The 15,549-nt window shown below is 35.0% G+C and overlaps 5 protein-coding genes across 9 annotated transcripts; 4 read left to right on the top strand and 1 right to left on the bottom strand.

Moving 5' to 3' along the window:
- Positions 1-982: 982 nt before the first annotated feature.
- On the top strand, positions 983-3,353 carry AT5G50915 (basic helix-loop-helix (bHLH) DNA-binding superfamily protein). 4 transcript variants are annotated; one of them, NM_180832.3, is made up of 8 exons: positions 992-1,533; positions 1,629-1,754; positions 1,864-1,929; positions 2,039-2,107; positions 2,199-2,282; positions 2,389-2,499; positions 2,618-2,731; positions 2,866-3,353. In NM_180832.3, the coding sequence occupies exons 1-7, from the start codon at positions 1,204-1,206 to the stop codon at positions 2,690-2,692; spliced, it is 861 nt and encodes a 286-aa protein (NP_851163.1). In that variant the 5' UTR covers positions 992-1,203; the 3' UTR covers positions 2,693-2,731; positions 2,866-3,353. The 4 variants fall into 4 exon arrangements, with proteins under 4 accessions (NP_001331173.1, NP_851163.1, NP_568745.1 ...); NM_001344912.1 differs by having other exon boundaries at positions 983-1,533; positions 2,389-2,731; positions 2,866-3,341; NM_124470.3 differs by having other exon boundaries at positions 2,618-3,353.
- An 820-nt stretch (positions 3,354-4,173) lies between these two features.
- AT5G50910 (uncharacterized protein) lies at positions 4,174-5,047 on the top strand (the record flags this gene model as incomplete). Its single annotated transcript, NM_124469.1, has 2 exons — positions 4,174-4,395; positions 4,919-5,047. The coding sequence occupies 2 exons, from the start codon at positions 4,174-4,176 to the stop codon at positions 5,045-5,047; spliced, it is 351 nt and encodes a 116-aa protein (NP_199904.1).
- A 1,566-nt stretch (positions 5,048-6,613) lies between these two features.
- AT5G50900 (ARM repeat superfamily protein) lies at positions 6,614-8,732 on the top strand. Its single transcript, NM_124468.3, has one exon. It carries the CDS (start codon positions 6,738-6,740, stop codon positions 8,403-8,405), a length of 1,668 nt encoding a protein of 555 aa, NP_199903.1. The 5' UTR covers positions 6,614-6,737; the 3' UTR covers positions 8,406-8,732.
- Positions 8,733-9,037: 305 nt separating this feature from the next.
- Positions 9,038-11,003, bottom strand: AT5G50890 (alpha/beta-Hydrolases superfamily protein). Its single transcript, NM_124467.2, has 2 exons — positions 10,573-11,003; positions 9,038-10,247 (listed from the first exon to the last, which is right to left on the bottom strand). The coding sequence occupies exons 1-2, from the start codon at positions 10,770-10,772 to the stop codon at positions 9,221-9,223; spliced, it is 1,227 nt and encodes a 408-aa protein (NP_199902.1). The 5' UTR covers positions 10,773-11,003; the 3' UTR covers positions 9,038-9,220.
- A 1,226-nt stretch (positions 11,004-12,229) lies between these two features.
- UBC27 (ubiquitin-conjugating enzyme 27) lies at positions 12,230-14,048 on the top strand. 2 transcript variants are annotated; one of them, NM_124465.6, is made up of 5 exons: positions 12,230-12,635; positions 12,872-12,920; positions 13,294-13,453; positions 13,546-13,629; positions 13,723-14,048. In NM_124465.6, exons 1-5 carry the CDS (start codon positions 12,458-12,460, stop codon positions 13,828-13,830), a joined length of 579 nt encoding a protein of 192 aa, NP_199900.1. In that variant the 5' UTR covers positions 12,230-12,457; the 3' UTR covers positions 13,831-14,048. The 2 variants fall into 2 exon arrangements, with proteins under 2 accessions (NP_199900.1, NP_001190508.1); NM_001203579.1 differs by having other exon boundaries at positions 12,250-12,635; positions 13,294-13,486; positions 13,723-14,023.
- Positions 14,049-15,549: the final 1,501 nt, after the last annotated feature.

The following is a 15,549-nucleotide window of genomic DNA, read 5'->3' as shown; positions in this document are numbered from 1 at the left end:
CACATAGAGATTATTATTGAGAAGATCACGCGGCATTACATATTTAGTTCTAAATGTACAGTATTTTGGATAGGGTAATATATCTCTCTACTATCTAGTCTTTAATTATATCTGACTCGTTAAACTGTGCCTATATATTGATCTATATATTAGCTGTGGCAAAGGTTCTGCAATCTGATAAAGTAAAATTGATTGATAAATGATAAATATTGCTCTTTTGGTGTACATTAACTTTTTTGATATGTGTATTATAGGTCCGACCCTCTTATAAAGTAAAACAAGCCATAGCTTTAGGGCATTTCTAAATATAGTTCGTTGTTAGGGCGACAATATTGAATGCTTACGTGAGTGTAGTTGATGGTCAATACAAATACATCAATTGGTTTTAGAGAACATTTTCCTCGAGTTCGACTGCCCACGTTGGTCGTTCTTTCGTTCATTTAATGGGTTTAGTTGATTACTTCTTTTTATAGTACATTTATTGTTTTCACGTTATGCGCTATTATATTCTTATAAAAAAAGTCTTAATTAAATGATATATTGATCAGTATTTGTCTTGTTTAGTTTTACAACATGGTTGTATTACAAATTATGTAGTATTTATAATCTTATATTTCAAAACATAATTTATTCTCTAAATAACATAAAACTATGGAGAATACAAATTACAACAAAATTTAAAATTATAAGTTCTTACATAAAGTAATTTGAAACAAATTTTCTAAAATATCATGATACCCATAGAGTAATAAAACTAAACAAAATAAATAGACAAATATTCCATGAGTTTGCATTTGAAAAAAAAAAAAAAAGAGAACATACGTATCTAAGAATGATGAAAGATCATTAGTCACCTAATTTTTGAAATTCAACATTATTTACTTAAATTTTCATTTTTACTCTTCCATGGTTACTCAATGCAATTACTTAAATATACAATCTCGATATTATATATAAACATATCATCTAACATAAATTACCCGCCGAAATATGGTAGTAATTTCTTCTCAAATAAAAAGGTATCTTCAATATACAAGTGGTCCCTAAAATACTCTTTCTTCTGTTTCTCCTTGTTTCTTTGAATAGTGAATACAAAAGCAATTCCTTATATAAACCACTTCAAGTCCTTAATCTTCTCTCACAAAGAAAAAACACTATCTCTATCGACAAAGATAAGAGAACTCAGAAGCTTCTACTCTTAAAATGGCAACTTTCTCTTATTTCCAAAACTACCCTCATTCCCTTCTTGATCCTCTTCTCTTCCCTACACCTCACTCCTCCATTAATCTCACTAGTTTCATCGATCAAAACCATCTCTATCCACTACCAAACATTTCCACAGTTGAAGACATTTCCTTTCTTGAATATAATGTTGACAAAACTGAAAACTCTGGTTCAGAGAAACTGGCCAACACAACCAAAACAGCAACCACCGGTTCTTCTTCCTGCGACCAGCTCAGCCACGGACCATCAGCCATCACCAACACCGGAAAAACCCGTGGGAGGAAGGCCAGAAACAGTAATAACTCCAAGGTATGTTAAACCAACTTGTAATGTATCATCTATCATTTATGTGATGGGGTTGGGATAGTCAAAAACATAAATGTTGGTGTGGTTTGGTGAATTAGGAAGGAGTAGAGGGAAGAAAAAGCAAAAAACAGAAGAGAGGAAGCAAAGAAGAGCCTCCAACAGATTACATTCACGTTCGAGCTAGAAGAGGCCAAGCTACTGATAGCCACAGCCTTGCTGAGAGGGTATTTTAGTCATTTCTCTTAACATTTTAATTTTTCTTCATTAATCATGTTTTCATAAAATACATTTTGATTAATATTTGATTAAACTTATATATATATATATGTAAAGGTGAGAAGGGAAAAGATAAGTGAGCGGATGAGGACTCTGCAAAACCTTGTTCCGGGCTGTGATAAGGTCAGCTAGAGTAGAGACAATTTTATTTAGGAGAATTGATAATGGTTTAATTTTATAATGTTTCTAGAAAATGTTATTAATTGATTAAATGTGACTTGAAAACGAATAGGTAACAGGGAAGGCCCTCATGTTGGATGAGATTATAAATTATGTCCAGACCTTGCAGACTCAAGTTGAGGTGCATTTTCTTAATTATTTTGTTTTTTCTTGTAACATTTTATGTTAAAACTAATGTTTCTAATTCATAACTTTTTTTTCTGTTTCATTAGTTTCTCTCAATGAAGCTAACTTCTATAAGTCCGGTGGTCTATGACTTTGGCTCCGACCTTGATGGCCTCATACTTCAATCTGAGGTATTTCATTTACACAATGTCTCTTAATCCGGTTACCGATAAAACCAAGTCATGTATCCCGAAAAGCCGGTTATGGATCTTAAGTAGATATTTTCTTGATGGACAGATGGGTTCTCCAGAAGTAGGAACGTCTTTTACCAATGCAATGCCAACAACTACTCCTATCTTTCCTTCACTATTGGATAATTCTGTAGTTCCCACACATGCACAAGTTCAGGTTTTTCATTTTTTTCTATAAGTGATTATTTCAGATAATAATTATAATAAGGAGAATGAAGATAGATAAGAATCAATTATTGGAAGATTAATAGATAGTGATGTGTTGCTTAATTTAGGAAGAGGGAGAAGAAAGAGAGAACTTTGTAGACAGAAGTGGGTTCAACAACAACAACTTCTGTTCTTTCCCTTGATAAAATTACATGTCGACACAAACACAAAAGCCTGCTTTCGTGAGTTTCTTCTGGTCTTGTCTCTTCAACTACCTAATTATTATCATTACAATTATTTTTAACATTTCTCATATAGAAATTGTTAAAAATCTTGATGTGGGTTCGTAATTATTGCTATCGTTTATTGGATGTAGGTTGATTTAATCTCCTCCCATTTGCACGGAGGGAATAAAATCTACGTAAACCAGGTTTTGTAAAAGTGGATGTACTTATTTGTTCCGTTTATATAGTTTGAAGAAATAAAGTATTTTAGAGACTTAAAAAGCTCATTTTCTCTATTTGTCCCGAGAGTTTCAACATAATCATTACATAAAATCAATGGATAAATTCATACTAAAAGAGAATGGTATATGAGGCAGAGGCAAATTCGATGGAGGAAAGAAAGACATATAAACTAAGAAGACCTATCAGCTTAATCATTGTTTTTTTTAATATAATTGAATTTTGATGTATCCACTCATTAATTTTATAAGTTCTTGTATTTTCACCACTTCTGTCTTTCTGATTTCTTGCACCAAAGTTTCCTTTTTCCTCCAATCTTTTTAAATGTAAACTGTTATCCACACACTCATGTTATATTTCCTATATATATAAAAATGTTCGAGGGATAACTACTTATGCATGTATATAAATCTAAATGATTCGTTTCCTGTCAATTTAGTTGGCTACAAAATTATGTCAGAAGAAAAGATTAGATTTCCCTTCCTGAGAACACTTTAATGTACCTGTTGAATAGTTTGGTCATGCTTTTCTGCTCTCACTTGTCACACATTGATAACTCCCATTCCTCTGTATCTGTCCTTTCACAATACATATGTTATAAGTTTTATTTTAGTTTAGAGTATGTCTAATATATATATACCAAAATTCTTGAAAGAGATATTTGATACTGTTGTATTTGTAAATATGATTTGTTGGTTGTCTAACATTTTCATGAGGTGGTAATTAACGATTCCTTGAGTTATTCAATCCTAAATTGCAGGATTTATTTGAATACACCTAAATAAATTATATGCAAGAGCCTTATGTATATTATCGTTATTCAGTTACATACATATTAATAACCTCTTTTATTAACGAACCTAGAATAGAGATTTTTTTGTATGATTTTCATTTCTTGATGTATATGTCAGGATGTATATGATTTGTGAGATTACTCTTCACAATTCAACAATTTGAGATTTTAGTTAAATAAGTAAAATTTAATTGATATCATCTCTTCTAAGATTTGTTATTGGACTATGGTTCAAAATTTTCACTTTTTCCCTTTTTTATTATTATAAATATGATATGTTGCTAGATGAATTGGGTCATCATTTTCTTGCAATTGTTTCGTCATGAATACGATTTTTTTTTTTTTTTTTAATCGAAAATGCATATGAATTTGGTCCCAAGTTATTATACGGCAAATTGATCAATCATAAAATACAATAACAAAGGAAATGCTAAGTTTCTCGTGGCACATAATTGTATCTGCTAACGGTTTCATCCTGAATCAATGGACAACACATTTCGTAAATCTTATGCACATCATTTCACCTCATATGTTTATTTCAAAGTATACCTCTTATAACTTTAACTGTGCGTTTCGATTCTTCGCATCATCAAACCTATCAAAATCAAACCCTAAATATCTGATGACACGTTTTATGCGAGAACGATTGGTAAGTTAACCGAAGGGTCCACGATTCAATTTGATAACACGCCTAGGTGAGAAAAAATGTTGTACATTATTACACAACTAATACAGCCAAAAAAAAAAAAAAAGCAACAATTCGAAGGCATGATTAAATGAGCAGTCCGGCCGTTAGTCGTCCAGAGATTTTCATGTCTATGTCTAGTCCCATCTCTTCTATTACACTCTTTTTCTTTGTTTGTTTTCATGTACCTAACTTCATTTCCACGTGTACATGAATCATTCTTCCATTACAAAAACTATAAAGATAGTAGCTAGCCAAGATGGCTGTTGAAATTGCCATTCTTCTATCCCTCTCAAAGTAGTGAATGGTAAGTGAACAAGTAAACTCTATAGGACGATGAAAATGTAAATACGTATAGATATATAATGACGTAGTAGTTCTAGAAAATACAACCTTATTAACCAAAATAACATCATCAAAAGTTTTGAAGTTGAAGAAACACTGATACTAGGTCATATTTAAGCTTAAAATTATTATTTTCTATCAGTATACTAGTCGACCAACTATTGTTACTGGTTTAGAAGCAGGTTCAGTCTTTATCAGTTGGGTTATCAAGAAAGTAGACCAAGCACACACTTTAGAAAGCCCATTAACAACAATGAGCAACAAAGACTAATATTTCAGTTTACTTATAGGCCCATAAGAATTGAGTACCAAACAAACCTTAACTAGCTAGTAGCTACTCTTATATATTTTACCGATAGTCTTTGACTCTTTGTTATAACAACGGATCGATTTTAACAAATATTCTATGGAAATGGTAAACGATTCATTAAAAACTTGATTTCGTAAACCTAATTTTAACACCAAAATTTCACTGGTTTTATATGGAGAACATTCGCTGCGTTTGCAGTAGGCTAGTTGCCGTACACACACTGAATCGATAACAAGATGAATGTTGTATGATTGTATCAAGCATCGTCGGTGTAATCATCTTCTTCTTTTTCGTTTTTTTTTTTCATTTTAGATCAATCCATTTTCGATGATGGGCACATTTGTTTTTTATTCCAAGTTATTTCGATTCTTAATTATGCATTAGCCTTCTTCGTTTTAGATTGGCAAGTCATTTCGTCAATATTGATCTTGTAATTTACTAAAAACTCCGTCACACCCAAAATAAACCAAAATGTAATTTACTAAAGAAGTTATGAAGAAATGTTATAGTTCGAAACTATAATGAATGAAAATACTAGTAGTCACACCCGTGCTGCTATAAACTATATATATTCATATTTGTTTTCATACGGAGTGTATTAAATTGATATCATAGTGGGGAACAATTAGATATCAAATTAGAGATTTAGAGTTATTATATTATTTAGTACATCAGCAGCATTGGTTATGAACCCTAATTGTTCAAGCAGAATTTGTAGTTTTAGTAAAAACTTTTTATCATTTTTTCTATTTTAGCAATGTATTGATACCCATGTATAATTTGAATGTTAGGATCGACTTCAGATTATAAAATATACTCCAAGTTGCATGCACATACTTTTAAAATCTAAGCTGGGTTCAGTCATTGGTTAATTCATACTAACCCTTAGCTTTTAATTTAGCTTTTTGACTTTACATTATTAAAACGTTTTCTTATAACATTTACTATCAAGTCTTTTACACCACTGACGGATCTACTAAAGAAGGAAAATCTTTGGGGAGTGGCCCGAAACTTGCCAATCTTGATACAATCAGACAACATTCATCTTCTTGTTATATGATTAGAAAATTATCCTCAGAATGTCAAAAGAAAAAAAAAAAGAAAAAGATTTAGCATGTTTTATTATACCCTTAAAATAGTGAAACACTCATAAACGCATAATCTAACAACTTTCCATTAAACTAGTACCACTTGCCTAAAAATCGTCTAAAAGACACTTCATTGCTAAGCAAATTAGTTGTCACTACAAAATGACAATATACAAACACTTAACGCGCAAATGAAAAAGATAATCGTACACCAAAATCAACCCTTATTATATTCCTATAAAAAGTCCAAATATTAGCCCCCAAATAAAAAGTCACAAATTAAAAAAAGTACTAATCACTTTCTAATGATTAAAAAATAAACACTGATATTGGTTTGTCCACGTAACATGCATGAAGATTCTGATCATTGGAGTTGACGAAGTTTAGTCCTAAACAACAGTGAAACTCACGCGCTTTAAAAGCGCGTCTACTCTCATTTCCCTCCCTGTATTTCGCATTTTCCCAACTGGCAAACACAAAAGCAAAGCAGTATTCACACTTCCCACATTAATTCACACCTCTCTCCCTTCTCTCTCCTATCTCTCAGTCAAACCCTAATTCCGATGACGGTACCTAATTCCGACGATGGTGACCGGAGTTTAACGGAGGTTATCACCTCTCTTATCGACTCTATACCCAACCTTCTTAGCTTCAAGTGTAAATGGTCATCAATTCGCGCCAAACTCGCCGATCTCAAAACTCAGCTCTCCGATTTCTCCGATTTCGCCGGCTCTTCTTCAAACAAACTCGCCGTAGATCTTCTAGTTTCAGTTCGCGAGACGCTAAACGACGCCGTTGCCGTTGCGGCGAGGTGTGAAGGACCAGATTTAGCTGAAGGTAAGCTTAAAACGCAGAGTGAGGTTGATTCAGTCATGGCGAGACTCGATCGTCATGTGAAAGATGCTGAGGTTTTGATTAAGAGTGGTCTTCTGATTGATAACGGAATCGTCGTTTCTGGATTTTCGATTTCGTCGAAGAAGGAAGCTGTTAGATTAGAAGCGAGGAATCTAGTGATTAGATTACAGATCGGTGGTGTTGAATCGAAGAATTCAGCGATTGATTCGTTGATTGAATTACTTCAGGAAGATGATAAGAACGTGATGATTTGTGTAGCTCAAGGAGTTGTTCCTGTTTTAGTTAGGTTACTTGATTCGTGTTCTTTAGTGATGAAGGAGAAGACTGTTGCTGTGATTTCTAGAATCTCTATGGTTGAGAGTAGTAAACACGTGTTAATAGCTGAAGGATTGTCTCTATTGAATCATCTCCTTCGTGTATTGGAGTCAGGAAGTGGTTTTGCTAAAGAGAAAGCTTGTGTTGCTTTGCAAGCTTTGAGTTTGTCTAAGGAGAACGCGAGAGCTATTGGTTGTAGAGGTGGAATCTCGTCTTTGTTGGAGATATGTCAAGGTGGGAGTCCTGGTTCTCAGGCTTTTGCTGCTGGTGTGTTGAGGAACTTAGCTTTGTTTGGAGAGACTAAAGAGAATTTCGTTGAGGAAAACGCGATTTTCGTGCTTATTAGTATGGTTTCTTCAGGTACTTCTTTGGCTCAAGAGAATGCTGTTGGTTGTTTGGCTAATTTAACGAGTGGTGATGAGGATTTGATGATATCTGTTGTTAGAGAAGGAGGGATTCAGTGTTTGAAGAGTTTTTGGGATTCTGTTTCTAGTGTTAAGAGTCTTGAGGTTGGAGTTGTGCTTCTGAAGAACTTAGCGTTGTGTCCTATTGTGAGAGAAGTTGTTATATCCGAAGGGTTTATCCCTCGTTTGGTTCCGGTTTTGAGTTGTGGGGTTCTCGGTGTGAGAATTGCAGCTGCGGAAGCTGTTTCCTCGCTAGGTTTCAGCTCGAAAAGCCGAAAAGAAATGGGTGAAAGTGGATGTATCGTTCCATTGATTGATATGTTAGATGGTAAAGCCATTGAAGAGAAAGAAGCAGCTTCTAAAGCTCTATCGACGCTTTTGGTGTGCACGAGTAACAGAAAGATTTTCAAGAAGAGTGACAAGGGTGTAGTCAGTCTAGTTCAGCTCTTGGACCCGAAGATTAAGAAATTGGATAAGCGGTACACAGTCTCGGCGTTGGAACTGCTTGTAACTTCAAAGAAATGCAGGAAACAAGTCGTAGCTGCTGGTGCTTGCTTGCATTTGCAAAAGCTTGTGGATATGGATACCGAAGGAGCTAAGAAACTGGCGGAGAATCTTTCCCGGAGTAAGATTTGGGGCGTCTTTACAAGGCCATAAGAGACTGCGCAGGATACGTTTTTAACCTGTATGTAAGAAGAATCATATATTTTCCGAACGACGATTCTTGTTTTTTCGTTTCATGTTGATTGATGATTTGATTGTTCATAAAGCTTGGCTGATTGAAGTTAGGGAGAGTAATTGCTGATTAGTCTGTAGACAAGAATAATGTCTTTGTAGAGTTTGTAATCATCTTTTTTTAAAAAATTTGCTTGGTGAGCTAATCATATCAGAGTTTGATTTGATCATTCCAACTTTTTTTCTTGTCCTCGTAACTTCAAGAACCTGATCCTCTCTCAAGTGCTTGATTGATTTTATCTTAATCAAGGAACAGTGCAGTGTCTGCGATATGAAACTGTTTTTGTTGCTTAATATGAGTTGGATTGTGATGGTATGTTCTGTCTGATGATAATGTTGGTCGAAAGCACATGGCATTTTTTTTGTTTATTGGTGGCCCCAAATGATTGTTACAGCCGTTAAGTTCTTTGGCACAATTCAATTAGTGAATCACCAATCTCAAATCTGCACATGGATCTGTTCCCGTTGGTTCCTCTCTAACGACTGTTTTTGTAATAACATTTGCTCTTAATAACGCTTCAATGGTAGGGACACAACACATCCCTCTCTATGGATTCGAGATTCTTAGAAAAATTTATCTTCATTTTTTTTCTCTACAAAATGTTGCACATCAGTCACTACTGATCTTTCTTACATTTATGTTGTTACATTTCATGAAAAAGTGTTCTTAGACATAAAGAAAGAAAACAAATGTGTTTATTGAACGATGGAGATGGATTTGTTACCATCATGATGTTTTACTTGATACTGTATAATGACTTGAGTTGCTGACTGATCAACCTGCTGCTGTGAATAGCTGATTGAAGCTCTAGGTTATCAGACCACCATTGTTCTAACCCGTGCGCCTCGTGAAACTTCTGTTTCCCTTTCGACATCACGAAAAGCTTTGCTGCTGCTTGAAAATTAGTGTTTACAACAGGGCTATTGTTCTCTTTGTTGTTCATTTCCCTCTTCTCTGCTACTCCATCCTGGTCAGTGTAGTGGCAACAAATATAGTCGCTATCGTTCACATATAGATGAGGCACCCATTTTCTTAAATCCACAGTAGGTTTCTGATTCGACCCGTAGAAACTCGGTACCCAGTTCCTGAACCCTGATGAAACATTGCTAGGAGAAACCTGACCTTCGTTACTATTCTGTATCAGAGGCTCGTGTTTGGGAGGAAGCATTGACATGAGTCTTTTCCAAGCAACACCAGCTTTCTCACTGATGTTTCTCAAGCTCATAGCGACAGATATAGAAGGTGGATTGAACAAATGAGCATCTACAAATAACCCTTCTTTAGCCAAGGATTTACCAACTTGTAAAGCAAAACCAGCTCCTAACGAATGCCCCACTACACAGACATTACTGCTCCCATATCTCGTTGCTACTGATTGCAACGCCTCTAGAGCAACATTAAACCTCACAGAACCTTTAAGGCTCTCCCAAGCTAAAAATCGGAGATCATCTTCTATGTCACGTCTCATTGTAAGACTCTTTAGTATCGTTCCTCGCAGCGCAAGTACTGCTTTTGGTGCCCCACTTGGTCTGATGACAACCAAATCTGCCATTGCAGCTGCTCTGTCCCATTCAAGAACAGCACCAAATATTGATCCATCTCTCTCGTCAATGAGCGTTTGTGATAACTTGTACTTGAATGGAATCCACCATTTTGGTGCGAGAGCGTTTTGCTCGTTTCGATTCTCTTGTCTGTCGAGTTCAAGCAAGTAAGCTGCTTGAATAAAACAGGCCATTACTGTTCTCTTGTAGTTAGGATCCTTCCTATATATATATCAGAAAATCAACCCAAAGGTTAAAACTTGTTAAGACCAATTAACATTTCATACTAGAAAGATTAAGACACTATAACTAAATAACAGATTAAGCTAAAAGGAATAGATCTCTGTAATTAAGACAATATAACTAAACAACAGATTAACCTAAACAAAAAATCAATCTTTCGATCCTGTCAGATCCAAGAACATAAACAGGGTTTTGCTGCAATGCCCATTCTCGATAATCAAGTTTATGTCTCAAAGACCAACGAAGAAACCCAAAATTAGAAACTAAATGTCATTAGGAAAAGAAAAAAAAACAGAGCCGTTACCAACTGGAGTTGATGAGATCTCTCCAATTAGGAGAAGCAACATTTCTCGGACCGGAAACATGAAACGCATAAGGATGATGAGTTTCATCTTCCTTAACCGTCACAGTCTTCGGAGTCATCGGAGAAGAAGAAACGGAATCCACCATTAAAGTCACAGATTCAGTAATATCTTCTTCCATCGCCACACGATTCGCCGCCATCAAAACCCTTCTCTGTTTTAGGGTTTTTCTACAGTTGTACGCAACTAGAGAAGAATCAGAGAACTCTCTCTTATTAGTGGTTTTTTTTGGAAATTGCTTTGGAATAATGCAAGTGGAGATTTTGATAGAGAATCGGATTCAAGCGTTGGAAGTGGAAAGAAAATATTGTTTTTTAGATTTGCGATTTAATTTGGAAATTGAATGATTTGAAACGCCTGAGTTTTGCGGATCTATCAAACGGTCATCTTCTTTTTGTTGTCGGTTTCTATTTAAATACCATATTTATCCTTTACCTTTTAGGCGTGTGTGGGTTTAGCTTCAGGGGTAAAACAGGTATATTGTGAAAAATTAGTCAACGGTGTAGAGTAAGCAAGCGCGTATGAGAGTGTTTAAGCTTTCACCTTTCAGTATTCCTTACGCTCCTTGATGTTTGTCTTTACAGTTTTCAACTTTTCATTGTATCACACAAGTTCACAACTTTGTTCATATCAAGATTCAAGTTCACACATCTATAAAAATTGATTAGAAAGACCAAAAACAAAAAAAACTAAGACGTGGCTCTATACGATTTACATGTGGTACGCGTGTTAGACGATTCGATTAGAAAGTGTAGAACAAACCATTAGCAATATATATGATTAGTTGTATGGAAAGTAACTAACTAGTATAAGCTAGCTCACAAGGAGAATTGAAGCGTACCATGTTATCTTTTTAATCAAACGCCACAAACTAATTAAGGTCGACAAATGAAATTACCAAATCAGACCAATTATGTGGCCGAGCTAGGGCTGTTTAGTAAAAGGAAAAAAGAGCGCCAGCTACACGAAATGTGGCAGAAAACATAGTCACACATGGCGACTATCATAAACGATATTCAGCAACCTCAAGTTTATGTATTGCATGGCCACATATACGACGTATATGTGGTCATGTCGCCAACATCACAGACTTTAAATCTCAATTAATTGGTCGTTTATTCCGGCGTTGAGCCGTCGTTAAGCCTTAGTATAAGATCTTCGTGTACCAAATCGGATCACATATGCCCAAAATATCAGTTGGGGGTGGATTATTAGAAATCCACCAGAGACATAAGCGACATGATGTCTGTGGAACCTGGGAAACTAAAAGACTTGAGAATGTGTATATTTATCATCCATTACTATATAAAATAGCAAGGCATGAGGATGATAAGATATTAATACACATGGGAGTGATAAACATTGATTCCAGTGGAGAAGAGTGCTTCAAGGATGCCATGAGGGATATCTGTAAGTATGCCAACAACGTTGATGGTGAGATGACCATAGTAGCCAACTAGCCATATTTCTCCAAAAAACCGTTGAATGCAGCCGTGCAGGGACGGACGAGACTAGCATTAAAGCTAGGAGCATGAATCCTTCTCCATACTTTAAAACCAACGTAACGGAAAATAATATTGAGAAAGCAAAATATATAGATAGGGTTGAAAATGGGCTTCGTTATAATGGGCCTAGACTTTGGTTGATTTCGGTTCAACTTTAATTTTTGCCTTAATTGAATATTGAAGAAGTGACTGTTGGATAACTCCCTTAAGTCTTAAGATGCAAGAAAAGAAGCTGAATTGATTCACCAAATACACATAATAAAGTTTCAATCTGTTTCTTCTTTTAGGGTTTGGGAGATTTTTAATCGGAGATCTCGAAAAGATGATAGATTTCAGTCGAATCCAGAAAGAGCTTCAGGACTGCGAGAGAAACCAGGATTCTTCGGGTATCCGGGTCTGCCCCAAATCCGATAACCTCACCCGACTCACCGGAACCATTCCTGGTCCAATCGGTACTCCTTACGAAGGCGGTACATTTCAGATCGATATCACTATGCCAGGTTCTAACCAAATTCTTCTACTTTTTTACTTTGGGGATTATGGTGTTGATTGAAGTTAGGGGCTTTACTTGTTTTTGCTTTGATTGGTTAGGGCGTTTTGAAATTACATGTGTGGGTATTCTAGTTCCACTTGACTGATTGTGAATTGGTGTAGAAAGTTCCGATTTTTAGGGTTTATTGGTGTTTTCGATTCGTGTTGTGTTGTGCTCATGATTAAGCGTGTTTTTCGATTGCAGATGGGTATCCATTTGAGCCTCCAAAGATGCAGTTTTCAACTAAAGTTTGGTAAGGAAGATGATGACTCTGATTCTTATGTTCATCACTGCAAACTTATTATGTATCTGTAGTTTTCGAGATTGTTTATGTGAAACAACTTAAGCCTAGTATTTATCATAACATAAGAACTGGTTATATATCTATCGTGGAGCTTAAATCAGTGTTTTGTACTACTATTTCATGGGATGAATGTTTTGGTAGTGTGTATTTGTTTGATGATCTCTATATATGGTGAAAAGTTTTAATCTTCGTTGAAGTTGTTTTACGGTTCTCTTTAACTTTCTCTTGATAGACATTTTACCATTTATGACAATATCTTTGAAACTGCATTGTGCGCTAATAAGGAGTTTATTTCTGTTGATTGATCTGATCAAAATCAAAGGCATCCGAATATTAGTAGCCAAAGCGGTGCAATATGCTTGGATATCTTGAAAGACCAGTGGAGTCCAGCTCTTACTCTGAAGACAGCTCTTGTTTCAATTCAGGCTTTACTCTCTGCACCTGAGCCCAAAGACCCTCAAGATGCTGTTGTAGCTGAACAGGTTCTTCTTCTACATCACCTTAATCATCTTCGGGTTTTTTCCCCCTTTTCCTTAGTCATTTTGAAGCAATCCGTTACCTCTGATGTTTACAGTACATGAAGAACTATCAAGTGTTTGTATCAACAGCTCGTTACTGGACTGAAACTTTCGCCAAGAAATCTTCTCTAGAGGAAAAAGTAAGTTGTTGAAAATGGGTTTAATGGTTTTAGTAAAATGTAGTGTTTGGTTTGTGTAATAAAAAGATCAGTGATGGATTGTTTTGTCCGCAGGTCAAGAGACTTGTGGAGATGGGTTTTGGAGACGCTCAAGTTAGGAGTGCAATTGAATCAAGTGGTGGTGATGAGAATCTGGCTCTGGAAAAGCTCTGTTCTGCTTAGGATCTATCAACTCAAGCCTCATTGGCGCTAGATATGTTATTTATTTGGTTTATAACTCTTATGTGCTATGTTTCTGCTCTTGCCTACTGATAAGAGTGAAACTACTTTATAAAGATTATTAAATGCAATGCTATATCCATACATGAGATCTTATCTAGTAGATCATTGACATAAATAAACTCACTTTGACATAAATGTCGTGATATATTTGACGGAAGATTAAACTCGAATCAAAACCAAAATCTTACAAAACCATTCATACTATACCAGGTTTTTTTTAATCTATGGTAACTATAGTTTAAAAAATCCCAAATCCAAAACTTTAACAAAAAAACAAATGAACTAAAGTTGAAGTAAAAGTGAACTGAAATTCAGATTGAACACCCTCTAGTCTTTTTGGTTAGTGAGAAATCTAAACCATATGTGACTCTGTCAAGTGCAAGTGCAGAGAGATTGAGAGAGAGAAAGGTTGGACTATACTTTTTCTGAAATTTTGTACCGAATTCTTTTTCCCAAAAGTGCAAGTAATCGTTATTAAGTTGTAATCTTATTTTGAAATCTCACTAAAAGCTAATAGAGTTTTGATTTGGGGATTTTGTCTCTTTTCAATTGACAAAACGATGTTGTTTAGTGTACAGTAAACTTATGCCGTTTAGCCATAACATAGATAACTAACGGGAATTTAACACTTTAAAGGTTTTCTGTTAGTATACTAAACGTCATGTCTAAATTAGTTGGTCAACCAAACTTGTTATCTAAACTTAAAGTCAACCAATACTTTACGATTTATTTGTGTTCCTCGTAATTCATGATTCGATCGTCTGAAATTTGAAAGTTAATGATTTTCTTTTGACATTTTTTCTAACAACTTTTTTGGCTTCATTTTTCACACATGAAAAATATTATTTTTTAAAAGGCTTGAGAGAGAGAGGTTGGACCATTAAAGGCATTGCATTTAGTGAAGAAGAAATCCAAAACGTCCAAATTGGTTTCAAACTCAACTACCCAAAAATTCCAATGTTGACCCATTCATTTACATCTTTCTGCATTTAACATTACTCGAGAGTTTTCTGACGTGATTGTAAATCATTGTCTTTGAAGAACTCAAGAAAGTTCTCTCTTCGACAAAACGTGCATAAGCATTGTCGTCGTCGTGGTCTTTGAGTTTTTTACTTTTGTTTTTATTTTGGCTCTTTGATAACTTGAATTTGAATTAGTCTTTAGAATAGACTTACATTTTCAACGTGTTGTTCCACCGTCAAAAAAGTTGTATGACTTTCCTTGCATAAAATCAAAATTTTGTGGAATATTACTTGATGATGATAATAAAGATATAGTGTGGACCGCGTTGGTGATTATGAAGTTGCTTTTAATGGGATCATTTGTCAATAAATTCTCGAATTGTCTAATATTATTGGACAAAAAAAGAGAGAAAAAACCCGTAATATTATATTATTGGTAATAACTTAATAAGTGAAGTGGAGTGTGAAGCAATGAGGAAGGAATCTACACTTATAGAGAAACCACCATATATATCTACATTCAATTATGGATTGGTTTAGTCCACGTGTCGTCTTACATTAAATTGTCTTGGTTGAAATAGATTGATGATATAATGTGTACCAAATTAATGAGTTTTTAATATAATATTTGTACCAAAGAAATTTGGATGCCCTGTTTTAAATTAGTACACTGTACACCTAGGTGTAAAATTTTCAG

The sequence above is a fragment of the Arabidopsis thaliana genome, chromosome 5 (genome assembly GCF_000001735.4).
Source record: "Arabidopsis thaliana chromosome 5, partial sequence".
NCBI lineage: Eukaryota > Viridiplantae > Streptophyta > Magnoliopsida > Brassicales > Brassicaceae > Arabidopsis > Arabidopsis thaliana.
The sequence above is the reverse complement of the archived record's forward strand: the minus strand, read 5'-3'. Positions and strand labels throughout refer to the sequence as shown.

Excerpts from the sequence above, each read along its gene's own strand:
- AT5G50915 (NM_180832.3), top strand. The coding sequence starts at position 1,204 with ATGGCAACTTTCTCTTATTTCCAAAACTACCCTCATTCCCTTCTTGAT. Across the intron at positions 1,755-1,863 it reads GCCACAGCCTTGCTGAGAGG|GTGAGAAGGGAAAAGATAAG; the intron begins GTATTTTAGTCA and ends ATATATGTAAAG. Across the intron at positions 2,283-2,388 it reads GCCTCATACTTCAATCTGAG|ATGGGTTCTCCAGAAGTAGG; the intron begins GTATTTCATTTA and ends CTTGATGGACAG.
- AT5G50900 (NM_124468.3), top strand. The coding sequence starts at position 6,738 with ATGACGGTACCTAATTCCGACGATGGTGACCGGAGTTTAACGGAGGTT.
- AT5G50890 (NM_124467.2), bottom strand. The coding sequence starts at position 10,772 with ATGGCGGCGAATCGTGTGGCGATGGAAGAAGATATTACTGAATCTGTG. Across the intron at positions 10,248-10,572 it reads GATCTCATCAACTCCAGTTG|GAAGGATCCTAACTACAAGA; the intron begins GTAACGGCTCTG and ends ATATATATATAG.
- UBC27 (NM_001203579.1), top strand. The coding sequence starts at position 12,458 with ATGATAGATTTCAGTCGAATCCAGAAAGAGCTTCAGGACTGCGAGAGA. Across the intron at positions 13,487-13,545 it reads ATCACCTTAATCATCTTCGG|TACATGAAGAACTATCAAGT; the intron begins GTTTTTTCCCCC and ends TGATGTTTACAG. Across the intron at positions 13,630-13,722 it reads AATCTTCTCTAGAGGAAAAA|GTCAAGAGACTTGTGGAGAT; the intron begins GTAAGTTGTTGA and ends TTTTGTCCGCAG.